General features: G+C 41.8%; 2 protein-coding genes across 3 annotated transcripts in view; one reads left to right on the forward strand and one right to left on the reverse strand.

The window, feature by feature from the left end:
* The window catches only part of MCF2L2 (MCF.2 cell line derived transforming sequence-like 2), a 145,066-nt gene extending 138,044 nt beyond the window's left edge, over window positions 1–7,022 (forward strand). For both annotated transcript variants that reach the window (XM_023551507.2, XM_064279514.1), the window contains one exon: window positions 1,036–7,022. In XM_023551507.2, the coding sequence (XP_023407275.1) occupies window positions 1,036–1,125 (90 nt within the window). In that variant the 3' untranslated portion in view covers window positions 1,126–7,022. The remainder of the gene's footprint in view (window positions 1–1,035) is intronic.
* Window positions 3,694–7,208, reverse strand: B3GNT5 (UDP-GlcNAc:betaGal beta-1,3-N-acetylglucosaminyltransferase 5). Its single transcript, XM_010592806.3, has one exon. It carries the CDS (start codon window positions 7,206–7,208, stop codon window positions 6,063–6,065), a length of 1,146 nt encoding a protein of 381 aa, XP_010591108.1. The 3' UTR covers window positions 3,694–6,062.
* Window positions 7,209–20,291: the final 13,083 nt, after the last annotated feature.

The following is a 20,291-nucleotide window of genomic DNA, read 5'->3' on the forward strand; positions in this document are numbered from 1 at the left end:
GAGAAACCCTGAGCGTATGGCCCCAGGGTACCTTTATAGCTCAGTAATAAAGTCACTCCTGAGGTTCACTCTTCAGCCAAAGATTAGACAGGCCCATAAAACAAAATGAAACTAAAGGGACACACCAACCCAGGAGCAGGAGGGGACAGGAAAGCTGATAATGGGGAACCCAAGGTCAAGAAGGGGAGAGTGTTGACATGTTATGAGGTTGGCAACCAAGGTCGCAAAACAATAGGTATATTAATTGTTAATGAGAAACTGATTTGCTCTGTAAACTTTCATCTAAAGCACAAAAAAAAAAAAAATTCTGAATCTTTTTTATGACCTAGTGGGGGAAAAAAAAATTTTTTTTTTTTTAGTGGGGAAAAGTACAATGTTAATAAAACCAAACCAAACCTATTGCCATCAACTCATAGTGACCCCATGTATTACAGACTAGAACTGCTCCATAGTGTTTTTTTGGCTGTAATCTTCACGGAAGCAGATTGCCAGGCCTCTTTTTACAAGGTATGGCTGGGTGGGTTCAAACTGCCAACTCTCAGCCATCAAGTACAAACCGTTTGTGCCACCCAGGCTCCTACAATGTTGATAGTCTTTTATCGTTAAAGAAAAAAAGATCCGTACTTTTGAGAGTGAGTTTTGACATGAGCCTTGGTGGTACAACAATGCTTGGCTGGTAACTGGAAGGCTGGTGGTTCAAACCTACCCGGAGCTTCCACGGGAGAAAGACCTGGTGATCTCCCTTAAAGACCACAACCTAGAAAACCCTTTGGGGCAGTTCTGCTCTGTCGCACGGGGCCACTATGAGGTGAAAATTGACTCGATGGCACCTAACAAAGGGAGGGGAAACTGTAATAAATCCAAAGTGGTGGGGAAAGCCCGAGAAAGAAAGAGCAAGATGAGAAACTGTTGCTCATGGAGAACATTAAAAAAAAAAAAATGCCAAAACAAAGAAAGAAGTGGGGGTGGGAACATGGATTAAAAGGCCTCAAAAAAGTCAAATAGACTGTCTTACGAGAATTTCTTTCACCTTAGAATGAAGAAATAGTTGAAAGTAGTCAAGATATGGAGAACCCTGAACTGGAGCAGCTTGACAGCCTTGAAAATCTTTCCCCCAGCAGGTAAGATGGCAGAATCCATTTGTAGGAGTCATTTTTATCCCCTTGGGTCGGGGGAAGGAGGGCAAGGAGGAGACGATCATGTTTTATATCGCATCACTTTCCCAGGTAGAATCATAGTATTCTAAGTGCTAACCTTCATTTGCATCAGTTAAAAAGCAACAAGCCAAAGGGCTAAAAATGATCATCTTATAAACCAAGTTTCCAAGGATACCTGTTGCTGATTCTGACTCAGAGTGCCCCTTATAGGGCAGAGTAAACTGCCCCGTAGAGTTTCCAGGGCTGTCATCTCTACAGAAGCAGACTGCCACATCTTTCTCCCAAGGAGCAGCTGGTGGCTTCAAACTGCTGACCTTCTGGTTAGCAGCCAAGCACTTAAACCACTGCACCACCAGGGCTCCCTTTCTGAGGATACCTAGTATTTAAAAAAAAAAAATTATTAAGTAGTACAGGCAAGTTAATTTTAATATTGATTGAATTATTGGTTTTAGAGCATTTAAAGGCTGTTGGTCCCCAAAAGCCACAATTTATACAAATGTAAGACTAATTTTGGTCTACACAAAGGTGTTTCCATCCACATAAATGCTATGCAGTTCAGAAAGTCTGAATTAAGAAGGTAAAGACCAAAAGCATAAGGAGATTTTAATTTTTTTTAATGTTCTTTATACTAAAACCTCTGTGATTACTGCTATTCTGGCATAGTCCCGTTGTTTTTGGCCACACCATTTGACATGTGAGCCGCATTTAACCCCAGATTCTGTCATGCTTGGCTTTTAGCAGGCTCTCAAAAACAAAAACACCTGTAGAGTGAATGAACAAATGTCTTTAGGAACTTGCCCCTTGATTAAAAGCCAGTATTAGTTTGATTAGACTACGTTGTATTCTTCCACTTTAAGGTTTACTTGAGCAAGCGTACGTGGGGCTCCTGCAGATTGAAGTGTATCCTTGAGTTACAGTAAACGGCCCAGTACTGCATTTCTGAAAGTGAGAGTGTGCATAGTAGGGCTGTCCCTGTGAAAACCCCTCAGCGTTGTGTTCCGTTGTTCTCCTTAAGGGACAGTATCTTTTGGGGTGTTTCTGTTCCTAAAACCCATGCCTACTTTTATCATTTTAAACCCTAGTTAAATGGGTCCTTCCTTTAAGGTCATTGATGAATTGTTGTATTAATTTACAGGGAACCATTAAATCATACTTTTAAGGAGGCATACAAAGAAAAAAAGTCATGGCATTTAACTAATTAAACAAAAATATCTTTATGATTCTTGGAAAAGAACTTTAAGAAACAGTGAAACTAGCAAGGGGATTAAACAGGAGATAACCATTGCCGTCGAGTTGATTCTGACTCATAGCAACCCTATAGGACAGAGTAGAACTGCCTCATAGGGTTTCCAGGGAGCGCCTGGTGGCTTTGAACTGCTGACCTTCTGGACTGCAGCACCAGGGCCCCAATGATTTTGCTCTATCACCAGCTTTCAGTAGATACCTGAAGACCACCAGTCTTTGCTGTCATAGTTTGATCTGTATTTCCTTAATCACTATATTTGAAAAAAATACAGTAGTCTCCCCTTATCTGCAGGGGATACATTCCAAGACCCCCATGGATACCTAAACTGCAGATAGTACTGAACCCTATATACTATGTTTATATAAAAACATAGTAAAAACATAAAAAACACAGTAAAAGATTAACAATAAGTGACCATAAAATAGAAGCACTTTATGACTTCTCTTTTGTGTATCTGAATTGCCAGCATCACCACTCTTGCACTTTGAGGTGGTTGTAAGTAAAATAAGGGTTACTTGACCACAAGCCCTGCGGACCGAAGTTGACTGAGGGTAACTAAAAACCATGGTAAGCAGAACCAAGGGTAAGGGGAGACTACTGTAATGATTCTGAGTACTGTGTAATAGCACTGTGCAAAGTCCCTACCTTCAGAGCCTACATACCCATGAGGGAAAGACACATGAAACAATTAGCAGGTAATACAGTGTACATGTGATTAAGTGTCTATGGTAGAGGAGGGCAGGTGGGTGTACTCGGTGATGGAACAGGGTCAGGGATCGATTTCCAAGATTTTAATAGGTCCTTCCTGCACAGTTAGGAGAGAACTTGCCCCCACTCAGACATTCCAGTGTAAGTCATTTCACAAACAAAAGGTGTTTTAAGTGGCTCCCCCATGCAGAGGATACAGGAACCCTACATCCTGGGCACAGCAACAAGTCTGAACAGGAATAGGACTAAGATCATGGAGTACACACCTCCCTAACGTTATGCAGGACAAGCCAATTATATAAACAACTGGTGTTCACACACGAGTTTAAAATACACATCTGCTGACAGTTTTTAAGTTGTTTATTGGAAATCATAGTTTTTTTTTTTAAATCCCACCAATTATTTTGCCATACAAGAGCAAAGTTCAAATATAAATATTTAACATTTTTTATATAAAATTAGTAATATGGAAAAAAAATGCAAACCAACCAAGAGGTAAAAAGTGTTTAGCAATAACACTGTGTACTTCCGTCTTCTATCCAAGTGACCATCCAGGCTGGAAGCTTTTTGTTTTCTTTTTTCCCCCTTTCTTGACATATTTAAAAAGACAACCCTGTATTGGAGCACCAAAAAGTTTTTTTTTTTTTTTCTCTTCCATTCCTTTTTAAAAAGTTGGAGATCTTTTATTTACAATACTCTTCTCAGTATTTTAAGTCTGATTAAGGAAGCATCTAGCAACTTCCTCTTATTAAAATAAGGAAGTGTCTTCATATTTCCTTCAAATTTAAACCCATTGCATTCTATTCTAAGCAAAAATAAAAAGTGAACACAGTTCAGGAGAACTCTTTCAGCAAATAAATAATTGTTTCACAAAAGTACTGCTGTAAACAAGATCATTTCCACAGCTAGATGACATGATGTTTTCAACCAATGGCAAATTTAAAAAGTTAACAAATGTCGATACACAGGGTATACGTGGCCAAAAGATAAATGCCTCTTTAAGAATCAACCAATAAAAATTAATTTTAAATTGTCTTGTCAAAATATGCTTCGGTTCTCTACAGTTTTAAAAATGAGTCAGAAAAATTAAACTGTAATGATCCAAAATCCCTGAACCACAACCTAGAATGTTTGACACCATCATTTTCACATTGGTTAAACAATACTAAGTTATCTGAGCAATGTAAACAAGCCTCAATTTCCAAAATAGAAAATAAATTAACAAAAAATTTCTGTAAACATTAAAAAGCTGCCTGCTAGATTATAGCTATGATCCAGTTGCGTATACTGAGAATCCTTCCGTTTTGTGTGCTTTGGACATCATCTTATGAAAGAGGGATCCTAGCTTTTCTCAATGAGTTTCTCTGCAGCCAAAGATTTTACAATCAGTTCACCCACTTTTGCTGCTGTCACTATTTTGGCCTTTATCTAACCCTCCTAACAATAGCCATCACCTAGTTCTTTCTATGGTGAGGGGAGGTTGGTTGTATCACAGCCACATTTTTAATCCTGCCCTAAAGGAGCCCTGGTGGCGCAGTGGTTAAGAGCTATAGCTGCTAACCAAAAGGTTGGCAGCTAGAATCTACCAGCCGCTCCTTGGAAACCCTATGGGGCAGTTCTACTCTCTCCTATACGGTCGCTATGAGTTGGAATTGATTCAATGGCAATGGGCTTGATTTGGTGTTTACAAAATAAATGCGACTTAATGTTAGAGCCACATCTCTTTGAGTACAAGAAATATGCCGCTTTACAAATGCGTTAGCCTCATCCTGCTGACTTTTCTATCACTTTCATTCCGCTTTCTAGTTGGAAGTATTTAAAAGATGAAGATCATCTATAATGGCTATTTTGAGGAAAGAATAGATTTTGTAAAGATACTTCTGCTTTGAATTGATGTTTAATGCTCTCAATTAAAAAACCTGAACTTAGCACAAAGTACAAGCTATGGTTTATGACATCTTGTCAGGGAGGGGTGGGCTGATTTTAGTAATAATTTCAATGATTTAGACACAAAGAATTATATTTTATAGATTATGTAGAGAGGGAGGCTTTTAATATTCTGTCTTCCCTTTTGAAGCTTTCTCCGTTATTCTTCTCTGCACACTGCATTTAAATAATTACCCTAAGTACAGACCACTTTTGTATATTTAAAAACCGGTTGAAAATGCATTAAATTAAAATCAGCTTATTTGAATTAACAACGATTCCTCCCTAGGGAAGGAAGTTATGGGTAACAAACTGCCTGTGTTCTGTGTCATTTTCTAATATTCAAAAAAAGCCACATAAAGAACCAGTTAGGGTAGAATTAATGACTTTTCTCATATTTCACATTTGCTTTGAAAAAAACACATAAACATATTTTCAATGAGTCCAACACTGTTAGGGTACAGTAGCTACATGGATGTGACAATATGTGATTTGGATGTTTGTCACAAAATGTGTATACTTTTCTAAACCACCTCTCAACGACAAGAGGTTTTCTTTTACCAGATTCACATACTTTCTCCTGTGCCAACACTCCCTCCCCCTGCCACCTCTGCCAAGTGCTCTTTAATAAAAGTAAACCTGTATACCTGGTCCAACAATATATTCATTTCTTTGAAATGCTATACTGTACATTCACCTCTTATTTTCCAGAAGCAGTTGGTCTACCACCACACTTACATATACACTGGCATTAAGTGAGAACTTGAGTTTCCCTTTGTTTTTTGTTTTCATTAAAAATATAAACCTTTTCTGAACACAAAACCCTTTGAAATGAATTTAGGCAATGAAGTTGGTAAGTTATATTAAACAGCTTCCAGACGCAAAGAAATGTTCTGATAGACTAGGCTTTCAAAATATTTCTCTGTCTCCTGTATTCACTTTGCTTCGGGTATAGACACACACTGAAAAGTTTTTCATCCAGGTTTGGCTCAGTGACAGTGAAAACAGACAACATTCAAGTACTACTAGACAAACGCAGCCCTACAAGGGTAAGTGTCGACATAGGTCAGTCTGCAGAGGAGAGCTATCTTAATTAACCTACAGTATATTTGACCAAAAAAACCTTTTGAAATCGTTTTTACTTCAGGATCTGTGGCGTCCTCCCAGAGCTTCTGAAGGTCTTGCACATGTCCATGGGATGTCATCATTTTATCATAGATGCATGGATGATAGGGAGTTTTACCTTCCCCAGAAAAGAACACGTGGTATTGTGGTACTATCCCCATTTTATTAGCACAGAGGCCCATAAACACGTCGTCTATGTAAAGACTAGAGTTAAGCGTCTGTGATGCCTCGTAGACTTTGGCAGCTACATCACTGGAGATCACGTAGGCAGCGCCAGCAGTGTAGTCAGGGTAAGCTGGCCACTGGTACATTTCGTAAGAGACATAGTACTTGCTCTTTTTGTCTCGAATGGGAGGGGCGCCACGATGAACCCGACCAATCCAAAAATCTTGAATGCCAATTTGTTCCAAACTTTGAAGGTACTCGACAAGATTTGGCATGTGAATAAATATGTCGTCATCAGCAGTCATAAGGAATTTGGCGTGTGGACAAAATGTATTTGCCCAACTGAACTGAAGAAGTAATTTAAGAGTAAGATTGTAGAAAGAATCAGCAAAGTCTTGCTGAATTATATCGCCATACATTTCATCTTCCCAAGCTAGTTGTCTCTGTAATTCTTCCCTCTTCAGTGGATTGGAAGGAGTACCTAAAGCAAACAGAGTTTTGATGTTAGCATTAAGCTGAGACCGAACGTACTCCTCATTGCCCCACGTCTTTCTAATCGCAGAACGCCGTTCGTAGTTTTCAGGAGCAGTCTTTACAAACAGTAAAAGGAGGATGTCTTGTGCTTGACACTTCTCCTTGTGGTTAATCAAGTACTGGAAGCTAGGCATGTCCTCCGAGTTGCGCTTCACAGACAACGTGTCATTCACAAAGTTGTAGCTATTTATGAGGTATCTGTAAGAGTAGGACTTCATATGGCTCAGGATGTGATTATCAAACGAGGTCCAAAAACACATGAGGCTTAGTATAAAACAAGTGGCAAATAAATGAATGAACTGCCATCTTTTGACTCTCCTGCTGCTAACAAACATCCTCATGTCCATTCAGGTCCTCTTCTATTTGGGATCAGTTTCAAATGGGTACTTGCTTCTTGGAGACCATAGAACTGAGTGCTCTTTAGAACAAATGTCCATCTTAATATAGATTGATCATTAGAAATGAAAAAGGAGCTTCTTATTAAACAAGATATGGACCACAGTGCAGAAAGAAGATGCTGGGACATCAAAGCTTTTCTGCGCCGGCATCCTTCACTGAGTTTGGTGATTAACCTCATGCAGCTCTCTCATGTACTTCCTTTTGTGAACTCGGAATGAGACCTATGGGAGCCATAAAGAGAAAAGAGAAAAGTAACTGGGCTACTTAGTTACCAAAAGGAAACAAATTGCTTCTAATTTCTTAAAAACCAAAGGTAACCTGAGTGACGTGGATAAAAGGTCATGAGGCGATTAGTATTTAGCAGAGGCTTACAGCTACCTACACTTTTACGGGCACACAGCGATGGAGAAAGAGCTACTCTATACTGTCTTCCCATTCAGGAAACAGAGACCCTTTTCTTCTCTCAGCCTTAAAAAAAAAAAAGCATCCAAAATAGCTAGTGTCTTGTATACTTAACGTTCAAATTTTTCAAATGGGTATATCCATCTATACATTGGCTTGAATATGGTCAAGATGAAAGTAGCTATATAGTTCAAGGCAAAATACTGGATGAAAAGAAAGTTCCTAGCAGTAAAAAAAATCTGTTAAAGCTTGCCCCAGGAATAAGAAGTTTTTTTTTTTTTTAAATCAAAGTTCAAAATCAAGGAGTCAAAATAGGCTTCTCAAAAGGCATAGTCCAAAAGAGAAATGAAGTTGTGATACATGCAACGACATGGATGAACCTTGAAACATTACACTCAATGAAATTAGCCAGACACAAAAGGACAAGTATTGTATGATCCCACTTATGTGAAATATCTGGACTAGGCAAACACTTAGAGACCACGGGAGATTAGAGGTCACCAGGGTCTGGAGAAGGAAATGAGGAGTTATCGCTTGATGGCTACAGAGTTTCTGTTTGGGGCAATGAAAAACTTATTGAAATAAGTAGTGGTGATGGTAGCACACCCCATCCCCAGAAAAAAAAAAAAAGGAATAGTCTCTCTTTCTAACCAAAATTATTTTCATGAATCTCAAATCTATAGAGTTATCTTCTTTCTGTGATTTTTCATTTGGAAACTCACCAGGCATCTCAAATTTAATGGGTACAAAACTGGGAAGCAGCAGCATTTAACCAGCAAGCAGTGTGTTTATGGGCAGCAGACATGGATACTAAGTGCTAGCACAGCCACTTCTACTCGTTACACTGTATCATGCGTTTAAGCCAGGATCTGAAAAGCTAGCATGACGCCCCTGAAAATCTATGCAGATTAAATGGGAATATGTGTAGATATATACACAGAAGTAGGTAGATAATATCCCTAGTCCACAGGGAATACTGAGATGTCATTTCTAACCCATTCTCCTACTTTTCCCCTAAAACCTGCTATTTCCTTGCTTCCTGGCACTTCATGCATCTAAGCCAGAAATCTGAAAGTTTTCCTCTCCCTCCAGTCCCACATCCAGCTGTTTAATCCTGAGGATCACTTTTCTCAGTCTCTCTTCACCCACGCGTGTCACCATCACTTCTACCTGGACTAGTGCAGCTGACAAACTGAGCTCCTGGCCAGCCACCCCACAGTCAGGGCGACCTTTCTAAACTCAGATGGAACCACGATGCTAACTGGGCTCTTTACACCCCTTCAGAGGCCCCTTGCTACTTAGTGACAGGATAAAGTTGACTGTGTTACGATTTAGAGAGGTATACCAAACCAAAAAACCAAACCCATTGCCGTTGAGTCAATTCCAATTCATAGCGACCCTATAGGACAAAGTAGAACTGCCCCATAGGGTTTTCAAAGCACAGCTGGTGGATTCAAACTGCCAACCTTTTGGTTAGCAGCCATAGCTCTTAACCCCTGTGCCATCAGGGCTCCACAGAATCCTTTGTGATCTGCTTTTTCAGGTACCCCATTACATCATTTGACAAAACCAAGTTTTGGGCCGAAAGCACAGCCTTGCTTGCTATTTCCCACACCCTGGCCTTTGCACCAGCAGTCTTGTGGCCTGGTATGCCCTACCCCTCCCTGCCAAGTTCTCATTCTAAGTTCTGTAGGCATCCTTCTCTGGGAAATATGAGTTGGGGTCACTTTAGCCCCCCAAACATGTTTCTTATGGGTAGCTGCCACAGCACCTTCTTCCATCCATCTTTCTGTGTGGAGACTTTCTATTTAACTGCGTCCTCAATTAAACCATGAACACCTTCAGTGGTAGGCATGATGCTGGAGCCATACTACCTCAGCACCTAGGCCAGCGCGTGATACCCAGTAGGTGTTCACCAAGTATTGGTGCAAAGAAACAACTGAATTGGGGGTCAGGATACCCAGCCAGGTGTCACCACAGATGAGGTCTGTGTCACCACTGCCTGGCCATGTATTCTGTACTTCTTCCCTCACTAGAAGGTAGCACCCACCCCCCCCCCCACCCCATCCTCAGATTCTGTCCCCAGTACTTAAGACATTTTCTTGCCTGGAGAAGTAGGCTCTCTCCCCTCAGGGTCGACACATCAGTCTCCTGAGCCTTCTGGAGACTTGACAGGGAAAGGGCAACATAGGTGCCTGCAGCCAGCAGGGTCCACATAGTCCAGGCTGGGTTGATAGCTGACCCCACATCACAAGCCCCAGGGCAAAAGCCCTGGTGTTATGCCCAGAGATCTCATCTTCAGGTCCCCCACACACAGACACTTTGCCCCAGACACAAGGCCAGGTGTATGTTGGCAGCAGCCTGCAGTGTGCCCTGCCCCGCTGTGGAACCTTCTTCCTGGCATCAGGACTTTCAGATTCAGCTGCATCTCCCACCCCTATGGTCGTTCCATGTTAAGGTAATAACTGTGAAGGCCCAGCATACAGAAGGTCCAGAGGACAGAAGATGAGAGCCAAGCCCCACCGAGACTTTGTCCAGAGATCACTGGTACATGTAACATTTTATCATCTGGGGTACAAATTTTAAAACTGCACACTCCCATTAGGAAGCCACAACCAGCATTTAGAAGAAAGAAGAGAATAGAGAATAGCGGAATGTACTGACTCTTTTTCAACATTGTGCTGGAGGTCCTAGCCAGAGCAATTAGTCTAGAAAAGGAAATAAAAGGCATCTAAATTGGTAAGGAAGAAGTAAAAGTATCTGTATTTGCAGATGACGTGATCTTATACACAGAAAACCCTAAAGAATCCACAAGAAAACTACTGGAAGTAATAAAAGAGTTCAGCAAAGTATTAGGATACACAATAAACATACAAAAATCGGTTGGATTCCGCTACACCAACAAAGAGAAAGTCAAAGAGGAAATCACCAAATCAATACCATTTACAACAGCCCCCAAGAAGATAAAATACTTAGGAATAAATCTAACCAGAGATGTAAAAGACCTATACAAAGAAAACTATGAGACACTACTGCAAAAAAAAAAAAAAAGATACCTACATAAGTGGAAAAACATACCTTGCTCATGGATAGGAAGACTCAACATTGTGAAAATGTTTAACCTACCCAAAGTCATCTACAGATACAATGCAATCCCGATCCAAATTCCAATGGCATTCTTTAATGAGATGGAGAAACAAATCACCAACTTCACATGGAAAGGAAAGAGGCCCCGATAAATAAAGCATTACTGAAAAAGAAGAACAAAGTGGGAGGCTTCACATTGTTGCCTGATTTTAGAGCCTGTTATACTGCCACAGTAGTCAAAACAGCCTAGTGCTGGTACAACAACAGATACATAGACCAATGGAACAGAATTGAGAATCTAGACATAAATTCATCCACCTAAGAACAGCTGATACTTGACAAAGGCCCAAAGTCTGTTAAATGGGGAAAAGACATTCTCTTTAACAAATGGTGCTGGCATAACTGGATATCCACCTGCAAAAAAATGAAGCAAGACCCATACCTCACAGCATGCACAAAAACTAACTCAAAATGGATCAGAGACCTAAATATAAAATCTAAAATGATAAATACCATGAAGAAAAAATAGGGATAATGCTAGGAGCCCTAATACATGCCATAAACAGTATACAAAACATTACTAACAGTGCACAAACACCAGAAGAGAAACTGGGAGCTCCTAAAAATCAAACACTTATACTCATCCAAAGACTTCACCAGAAGAGTAAAAAGACAACTGATAGACTGGGAAAATTTTTTTCCGATCTACATGATACTGCAAAACCTCAACAACAAAAAAGACAAATAACCCAATTGAAAAATGGGCAAAGGATACGAACAGACACTCACCAAAGAAGACATTCAGGTGGCTAACAGATACATGAGGAAATGCTCATTAGCCATTAGAGAAATGCAAATTGAACTACAATGAGATACCATCTCACCCCAACAAGTCTGGCATTAATTCAAAAAACACAAAATAATAAATGTTGAAGAGGTTGTGGAGAGACTGAAACACTTACACACTGTTGGTGGGAATGTAAAATGGTACAACCACTTTGGAAATTGACTTGGTGCTTCCTTAAAAAGCTAGAAATAGACCTACCATACAATCCAGCAATCCCACTCCTTGGAATATATCCCAGAGAAATAAGACCCTTTACATGAACAGATATATGCACGTGTTCATTGCAGCACTGTTTACAATACCAAAAAGTTGGAAGCAGCCGAGGTGCCCATCAACGTATGAATGGATAAATAAATTATGGTATATTCACACAATGGAATACTACACATCGATAAAAACAATAATGAATCTGTGAAACATCTCATAACATGGAGGAACCTGGAAGGCATTATGCTGTGTGAAATTAGGCAGTGGCAAAAGGACAAATATTGTATGAGACCACTATTGTAAGAACTCAAGAAAAGGTATAAACAGAGAAGAAGCATTCTTTGATGGTTACAAGGGTAGGGAGGGAGGAAGAGGGGTTTTCACTAATTAGATAGTAGAAAAGAATTATTTTACTTGAAGTTAAGGACAACACACAATAAGAGGAAGTCAGCACAATTGGACTAAACCAAAAGCTTCTAGAAGTTTCCCGAATACAGCCAAACACTTCAAGGGAAAGAGTAGCAGGGGTGGGGGTCTGGGGACCATGGTTTCAGGGGACATCTAGGTCAGCTGGCATAACAAAGTGTATTAAGAAAACGTTCAGCATCCCACTTTGGTGAGGGGCATCTGGGGTCTTAAAAGCTAGCAGGCAGCCATGTAAGATGCATCAATTGGTCTCAGTCCACCTGGAGCAAAGGAGAATGAAGAACACCAAAGACACAAGGAAAATAGGAGCCCAAGAGAAAGAAAGGGCCTCATAAGCCAGAGACTCCATCAGCCTGAGACGAGAAGAACTAGATGGTGCCTACCTACTACTAATGACTGCCCTGACAGGGAACACAACAGAGAATCCCTGATGGAGCAGGAGAAAAGTAGGATGCAGACCTCAAATTCTAGTAAAAAGACCAGACTTAATGGTCTGAGTGAGACTGGAGGAACCCCAGAGGTCATGGCCCCTGGACTTTCTGTTAGCCCAAAACAAACCATTCCCAAAGCCAACTCTTCAGACAAAGATTAGACTGGACTGGATTATAAGACATAAAATGATACTGGTGAGGAGTGAGCTTCTTAGCTCAGGTAGACACTTGAGACTATGTGGGCAGCGCCTGTCTGGAGGCGAGATGAGAAGGCAGAGGGGGACAGGAGCTGATTGAATGGACACGGGGAATACAGGGTGGAGAGAAGGAGTGTGCTGTCACGTTGTAGGCAGAGTAACTAGGGTCACATAACAATATGTGCATAAGTTTTTGTATGAGAAATTGACTTGAATTGTAAGTTTTCACTTAGAGCACAATTAAAAAAAAATGTATGGCAAGTAGTAATTGTAGGCATCACTTTGTGAAACCGTGAGTTTTACATATTGTGTGTTCAGGGCTGTAATGTGAAATGCATTTTTTATTGTGCTTAAAAAACAAAAATAGGCAAAACCCTGTTGCCATCCTTTTAGAAAGCAAGTCCACTGGAAGACAGTGCGGCACTTCAGGGACTTTTGAAACAAAAGCAACCTGTCTTTAAGTTGGTCAGGTCATTTTGAGCTTGGAGAGCACGTGATGGCTGGTATCATGTCACACCAAACCAAACCCGCTACCATCAAGTCAGTTCCGACTCATAGCAACCCTACAGGACAGAGCAGAACTGCCCCGTAGGGTTTCCAAGGAACATCTGCTGGATCCAAACTGCCGACTTTTTGGTTAGTAGCTGAGCTTTTAACCACACACAAAAAAAGTTGCCATCAAGTGGATTCCAACTCATAACAAGAAATATTGTTGTAGGGGATAAATCAGTATCAGCAATTTCCCCACTTGGATTGGCCAGTACTTCTGGACAGGATGGGCTAAATTGAGTGAGAAAAAAAGCATCCAAGATGGCAGGAAACATTGGTTTCCAAGGATGGCATCTGCCTACGCTCCGCAGTTACTCATTCAGGAGGTCCACTTCCTCTCAGCCTTTCAACAGCGTTCACTCAGAAAGTGAAGCCGAAACCCCCTTTGCCTCCTGCACCATACACCATACGAAAGAAACTGGAGATTTAAACAGGGGTAGCAGATTCCCAATAGAAGATTTTTAAGACAGCATAAGTATTGAAGGACTCCAGGAAAGCTCTCAATTGAAACTAATCTGCAGTTTTTCCAACAAACCTTGAGAAGGAAACAGAGGGGCATGATCTTTGAAACCTGATGGATCGTAGGCAAAACCAGCTTCCTGTTATGAGTGGATGTGCTCAGTGCACAATGCCAGCTCAGTTTGCACATACTCACAGCTGTTCACCATGTCTGAGCTTTTCTGTGGACTACCAGCCCGCGAGTGCTGACCCTTGCGTCTTTCAGCCCCTCCAGTACAAAAATGTGCACTTAACTCACCAAAGGCACTCGTGTCTCCATAAATAACCAGGGTCTGTTCCTCATTAGGTTGGGGTGCTGCTGGCCCCATAACATTCACCTTACCCACTCCTCCTCCACGCACACCCCAGTTCCACGTATTTAACTGTCCTCAAAGAGTCAGAACTGTTTTCTGAAGAATGACGAATAACTCGTCATGAAGCCAACAACCCACACTGCTTATTTGGGTTCCGAACAGCATGTGAAGTTCTAAAGCTGAAATTTCTCCACCCTTGGCAGCTTGAATTTAGCTGCTGTTTACACCAGTTACGACCAAATCTCACTGATGGCGTTGATCTGATGGGGAAGGCTTAGGAGAGGTGTAGTGCTCTTTCAATGTTACCCAACTTCACTTTTACAGCAAAAGAACTACCTCACTGCCCCACATTCAACCACTGTCACCAGGAGGCGTTTCCCAGACAAGAGCAAGAGCACCCCCTCCTCTAAGTGCATTCATTGCAGCCACACCGTGTTGCGCCCACCCTGCTTTACCGAAGGAGACCAAGCAACTTGCAGTTGGTGCTCACTCTTCTGGTTTGTGGAAAACCTGGTGACGTAGAGGTTAAGAGCTGTGGCTGCTAACCAAAAGGTTGGCAGTTCAAATCCACCAGGTGCTCCTTGGAAACCCTATGGGGCAATTCTACCCTGTTCTTTAGGGTCGCTATGAGTTTAAATCGACTTGACGGCAACAGGTCTTCTGGTTTGCTCAGCGTCTTAAAGCTTCTTTAAAGCTCATGGTTTAGCTTCACGGTCGAAAGGCAGGGGAGGGATTGGAGAGAAGCCCACAAGCCCGCCTGATCTAGTGAAAGAAAATGCTGGGCCTTACAGGAAACAAAACGGTCCCAGTAATGAATGCAAAGCTCAGCGACATCCACACAGACCGCCGGCTTTTGTGTGGCTGCCTCGCTCAGTGAGTGGCGAGCAGGCTGGAAACTCCAGGGCTGTGCCTGTTTGGGGCCAGATTCATTGTGTAACCATGGGGAACCTTCCCCCCACTCCGATCTAGCGGTTTAGTCTGCAAATTGGGGCGAATACCAATGCAGTGTTACTGAGGTGACATAAAAATGATGGATGACTTCAGGGCCTGCTGAAAAGGTGAAGCAGGAGAGAACACAGACAGATTGCTCTGAGGAAATATGCAGGTATTTAAAGCGCAGCCCCTTGGGTTTGCTTTTACTTGGATTGGGGAAAAGGAACAGGTATTGTTAGTATTTTCCTTTCTAATAGATAGAAGTTGTCGGGAGAATAAGGAACAGAAGTAGAAGTAGGGGCGTCAGAAAAGAAGGTGGTAGACCCCACCCCAAACACTTTTCAGTCGGGACCTGTGCCTCTCAGTCAAAAGAATGTTTCTTCCTGAGACAGCACTTTAAACTTGTCTGGAAAAAACCAGAGCTGGGGCCCCAGGGCTGCAAGTTTCCCTGTAATGACCACTCACTTCTCCTGTCTCAGCTCTGCCAACAACCCATTTCATTGGTGAGTCTACTTCTGTGATCCTAAAATATATACAAAACCTACTATAAATTTTGAAGTTTTAGTCAAGATGGTGAGGTCAGCACTTTAAGGTCAAGTTAAACTACTTCCTTGTGTAATGTGGAAACATTAATCCTACAAGTACTTGAGCATTTAGGATGCAAATACTTATGCCAAACAGGGTGGAAGGTCACAAAGCAGTATTTCATAGTCTCCAGACTCAAAGCATATACAGCCAAGTGGAGACGAGACTCAGTTCCCACGGAAAACAATCGGTACACCAGGGTAAAGTACAGTGTTTTGGTGCTAAATTGGGTGACACCAACTCCAGGCACGAGAAGAGTGTCCCTAGGAGTAGAGAGATCACTTAGGGTTGGATTAGTCAAGGGATTTCAGGGAACCTGAGGGTGGGCAGGATTAGGTGGCTGCAGGAGGAGGAGCGGGCTTTGTTTCAGACGAGGGAAGAACTGCTAAACCACAGCCAAGAAAACCCTACGGGGACAGTTCTACTCCATCACATGGGATTCCTATCAGTTGCAGTCGACTCAATGGCACCCAATGACAACAATATACTTTAGAGTGGATGTATATCTGAAAGCAGGGAGGTTGGGCCGTCTTATGGGGAACCTGGATTATCAGGCAGAGTCATCTCAGTGGGAACTGAGGGCAGCAGGAAGTCACAGAAGTGTCTTTGTTTTAAATGGTAATGCCCTTGTTGAGTAGTTACTAAGCTTGAGCAGAAGGGGCAGTGGCACCCAGGGTGGTGTGCAGAAGGCCTAGAGATCACACCGCTCATCTCAGGGCCTTGTGCTGGTGCAGGGTGAGTGGAAGCTGAGTCCGGTGTGGTGCAGGTGGGGAGAGGAAGGAAGGGATAAAGAAGGGCATTTCACAGAAAATAACCACCCAGCAGTGCCTGATGATTGGCCTGGGATGCAGAGGAAGGAGGAGGAAGAGGAAGAGCAGGAGGAATGTAACCTAATTTCAAGCATTACTGACAGAGGCAGGAAAATGGGGCTCCTGAGTTAGGAGTGGGAGGGGGCAGATTTGGTTTTAGGCTTGTGTTGACTTCGAGGTGTTGGAGGGACAAGTTAGCAAAGTCTAGTAGGTGATCTAAGACTGGAGTTAGGACTGGAGATCCAGGTTGGAGCTGTGAGTATAAAGATGACTCATATCATGGGCAGATATCTCAAGGGGGAAAGATGAGCAGAGAGGACGGAAGGAGAAATATACTCAGGGGAAAGAGAAGAAGAGGGGGGAGTCAAAGAAAAAGGAAAAAAAGCAAGTATTATAAAGGACTATTTCGTGAGAAAATTTACATGAGGTGAAAAAATGAGTAGAAGGAGACAGTGGCTAAACAGGACAAACGAGGCCATTGTCATGAAGCGTGGATGACAGATACTGACCCAATAGTTACCCTTGTGCTGGGAGTCACAGGAGTGTCTACATCAGACCCAGCCCCACCGGGAGGTTCAGGTTGAGGTTGGGAAGGTATCTTTCATGAAGAGAAGCAACACTGAACCTGACACCTGAAGGCCGAGTACAGTTAACTAGAGAGAGCTGTGGGTTAGAATTTTTAAATGCATGTATTTTTGTTCCCATCCATAGGCTTCTTGACCACTCCTTCTGGTCATTGCTGTAATATATTACCATCACCTAACCGTAGATGTTCTAACATTATTAGATTTTATTTAGTAGACATACGACCCTTCTAAATCTAAGGAAATCATATTTTATTATGTATATATATCTACTTTCCACATTACCTTCCACACATTCAAGATAACTTATCCAGAAGAAAGTTGTTTATGTGGCTTCACTGCATTTCTTCTGGGATCTTAAATCCCAACACATTCACTCTTCAGCCACAACCTCTAAATATTCATTTAGAGTCATCTGCCCCACCTCCCCACCTACCCAGCAATCTCCTGACCTTTCTTCCTTTCTCCCCTCTCTGTCTCAAATGCATGATCATCTGGACACCCTTGCCCTCCCCTCCCTTGTTTCTGTCCTTCTACCCCAACGACCCCAGACCCTGATCACTCTTGTTTTCTACTCCTCCCACACCAGCAGGGCTGCAAATGTGAAGATGTAGCTAGAGGCAGAGTGTTAAGGCCCTGTAGCCATCCTTTTCCTTGACCTGCACCTTCTCCCTCCCAGCCTCTGTACTAGACCCCCGCCGCCCAGTACCTGTCCGTTCATTCTCAGCTGATGGCTTCACCTCCTGCCTCAGAAAGAAAAGAGAAGACATCAGGTACATTCTCAAAGTCTCGTCTCCTATTTGTGCCTCTTCACAGAACCCCTGGGCTTCCCAACACTCTCCATTCCCTCTTAAAACACGCTGCCTGCAGCCCACAGAGTGTTGGATGTTGTTGACTGCAGCCTACATGTCTGCATTCATACATACACACCCGAAACAAAGGGTTACAAACAGTGCGAACCCTTATTACATGTGATGCACACTTCTATTCTTGTTTTTCTTTCTTTTCTTTTAACGCTGGTTATCACTTCCTAGCGGCATTTCATGAACCATTTATGGGTTGTGTCCTACAAAACTGAAAACCACCAACCTAGATGGAATCAAAGGTCTATTATAAAATAATCATCTCTTATTTTGATTATAGCCAAAATAAAACAGACCCCCAAAATTCTATATAAATGGACACTGTAATTTAATGGGAAGATTAATAAATTTAATGGGAAGATTATGAATTAGAATTTGGAGGTATTAACTAGGTAGTTTAACCACTCCTTTCTAGCTCCAGTATTTTTTCGTTGCTGGGGAAATAAAGTATTATAATGAAACCTGCCCTTAAAAATAGTCTCATAGGAAATAGGACTAGATTAGTGATTGTCTTCATTTAAAAGGTCACTTTAATATTCAGAATATCCCCATGAGCCCCAGCTGTGCTGAGAAGCATGCAGATATGAAAGATTCCTTTTATAGCGTTTATAAAGTATAGCTAGGAACTGATGAAGCTCCTCGAGGAAGTCACAGAGGGAAAAAAAAAAGCCAAAGTACTTTGCACCTTTTCTATTTTAAACTTTTCATACGTCATGTTTGATGGGAGAGACAATTTTTGGCTCCTACTCAAGCATAAAAAAAAAACCTGTTGCTGTCAAATCAATTCTGCCTCCTAGCGACCCTACCGGACAGAGTGGGACTTCCCTGCAGGGTTTCCTACGGAAGGAAGGAGACTACCACATATTTTTCCCACGGAGTGGGAGGTGGGTTGGAACCACCGACCTTTTGGTTAGTCAGCTGAGGACTTTAACCACAGCAGCACCAGGGTTCCTCTATTCAACCATAACTAACTCAAAAGAGAGAAAGATAAAATTTTCTGTATCGTCTTTATGTTACATTTTATTTTTCATTCTATGTATTTTTTCCTGCATTGTTCTGATCATCCATCATCTGTTGAACATAGCTAGGAGCCAAATTGCCATGCTAAAAGAAATCAGGAATAAAAAGCCTGAAATTTACTAGAAAGGATAAAATCTTTCTGCACAGACTTGTAGTAAATTATTTGTAGTGCTTGGTGCTAAGAGACACATCTGGTGACTGTTTGGTACTAGTTGCCTGCTTGATCTGTTCCAGAAGGAAGGGAGCAACCTGAAATTGGAATGTAAAGCCGGTTGCCATCAAGTCAGGTCCAACTCATGGCTACCCCACGTGTGTCAGAGTAGAACTGTGCCCCACAGGGTTGTCAGTGGCTGAGTTTTCAGAAGTAGACCACCAAGCCTTTCTTCGGAGACACCTCTGGGCTGACTGGAACCTCCAACTACCCAGGGACTCTCACAATTGAAATGTGGAAAATTTGATATTCTTGCAATTGTTACGTTATTCTTTAATTCAAATTTGAGTGCTTCCAATACAAGGCCCATAAAAAAGAGAAATTGTACTCAATAGCTGTCTTCAGGTGTTTTTGAGGCTGTGACGTTAGCTATGAAACTGTCGCTTAAGCCATGGGCAAAGATGAGGGCCCTCTGGAGTTGTTTTCCTTCCACATTAACATAGACTTAGTTCTTGAGTCATCAACGTTGGTCTGATGACTTTAAGTGTCAACTGAGCATGGGTTGGGCCAAATGGAAAGTTAGGTTATGAAACCTATAGTGTGAATTCAGTAACAACATCCCTGTCTATACAAACTAAGTTATAAATTTCTTCTTAAGTTAAACAGAGGTATAGATTTCTGTTCCCTGAGTGTGGGGAAAATAAAGACAAGGAAACACCAAATGAACAAACCATTAAGGACAGGCCCTGAGTCTCTACTAAGGAAACTGGTGGCATGGGATTTGAGAACATTATTTTAGATGAATTATGCTGAAAGTCATTGAATCTGCCCAGTACTAGGTTAATTATACAGAATTTTAACAAGTAAAATAGCTGAAATATAAAGTAGGGGTCGGAGAGGTCCGTTTGCTTTTCTAAGCTTAGTCCTCTGTCTTGAGTCTTGTGACACAGATGTCTGGGGTGACAATTCTTGTTGTTTTTTTTTTTTTCTTGCCCACTAAAGCAATAAACTTCTCCTTTTGACCACTCCAGGAATAGCTGCTAGTATGCAAGTGTCAACTGTCACCAGGTACTATTCTGACATGGGTGTGTATACATATACTCTTCAAGCATCACAACAACCATATGA

Source organism: Loxodonta africana, chromosome 1 (genome assembly GCF_030014295.1).
Source record: "Loxodonta africana isolate mLoxAfr1 chromosome 1, mLoxAfr1.hap2, whole genome shotgun sequence".
Lineage (NCBI taxonomy): Eukaryota > Metazoa > Chordata > Mammalia > Proboscidea > Elephantidae > Loxodonta > Loxodonta africana.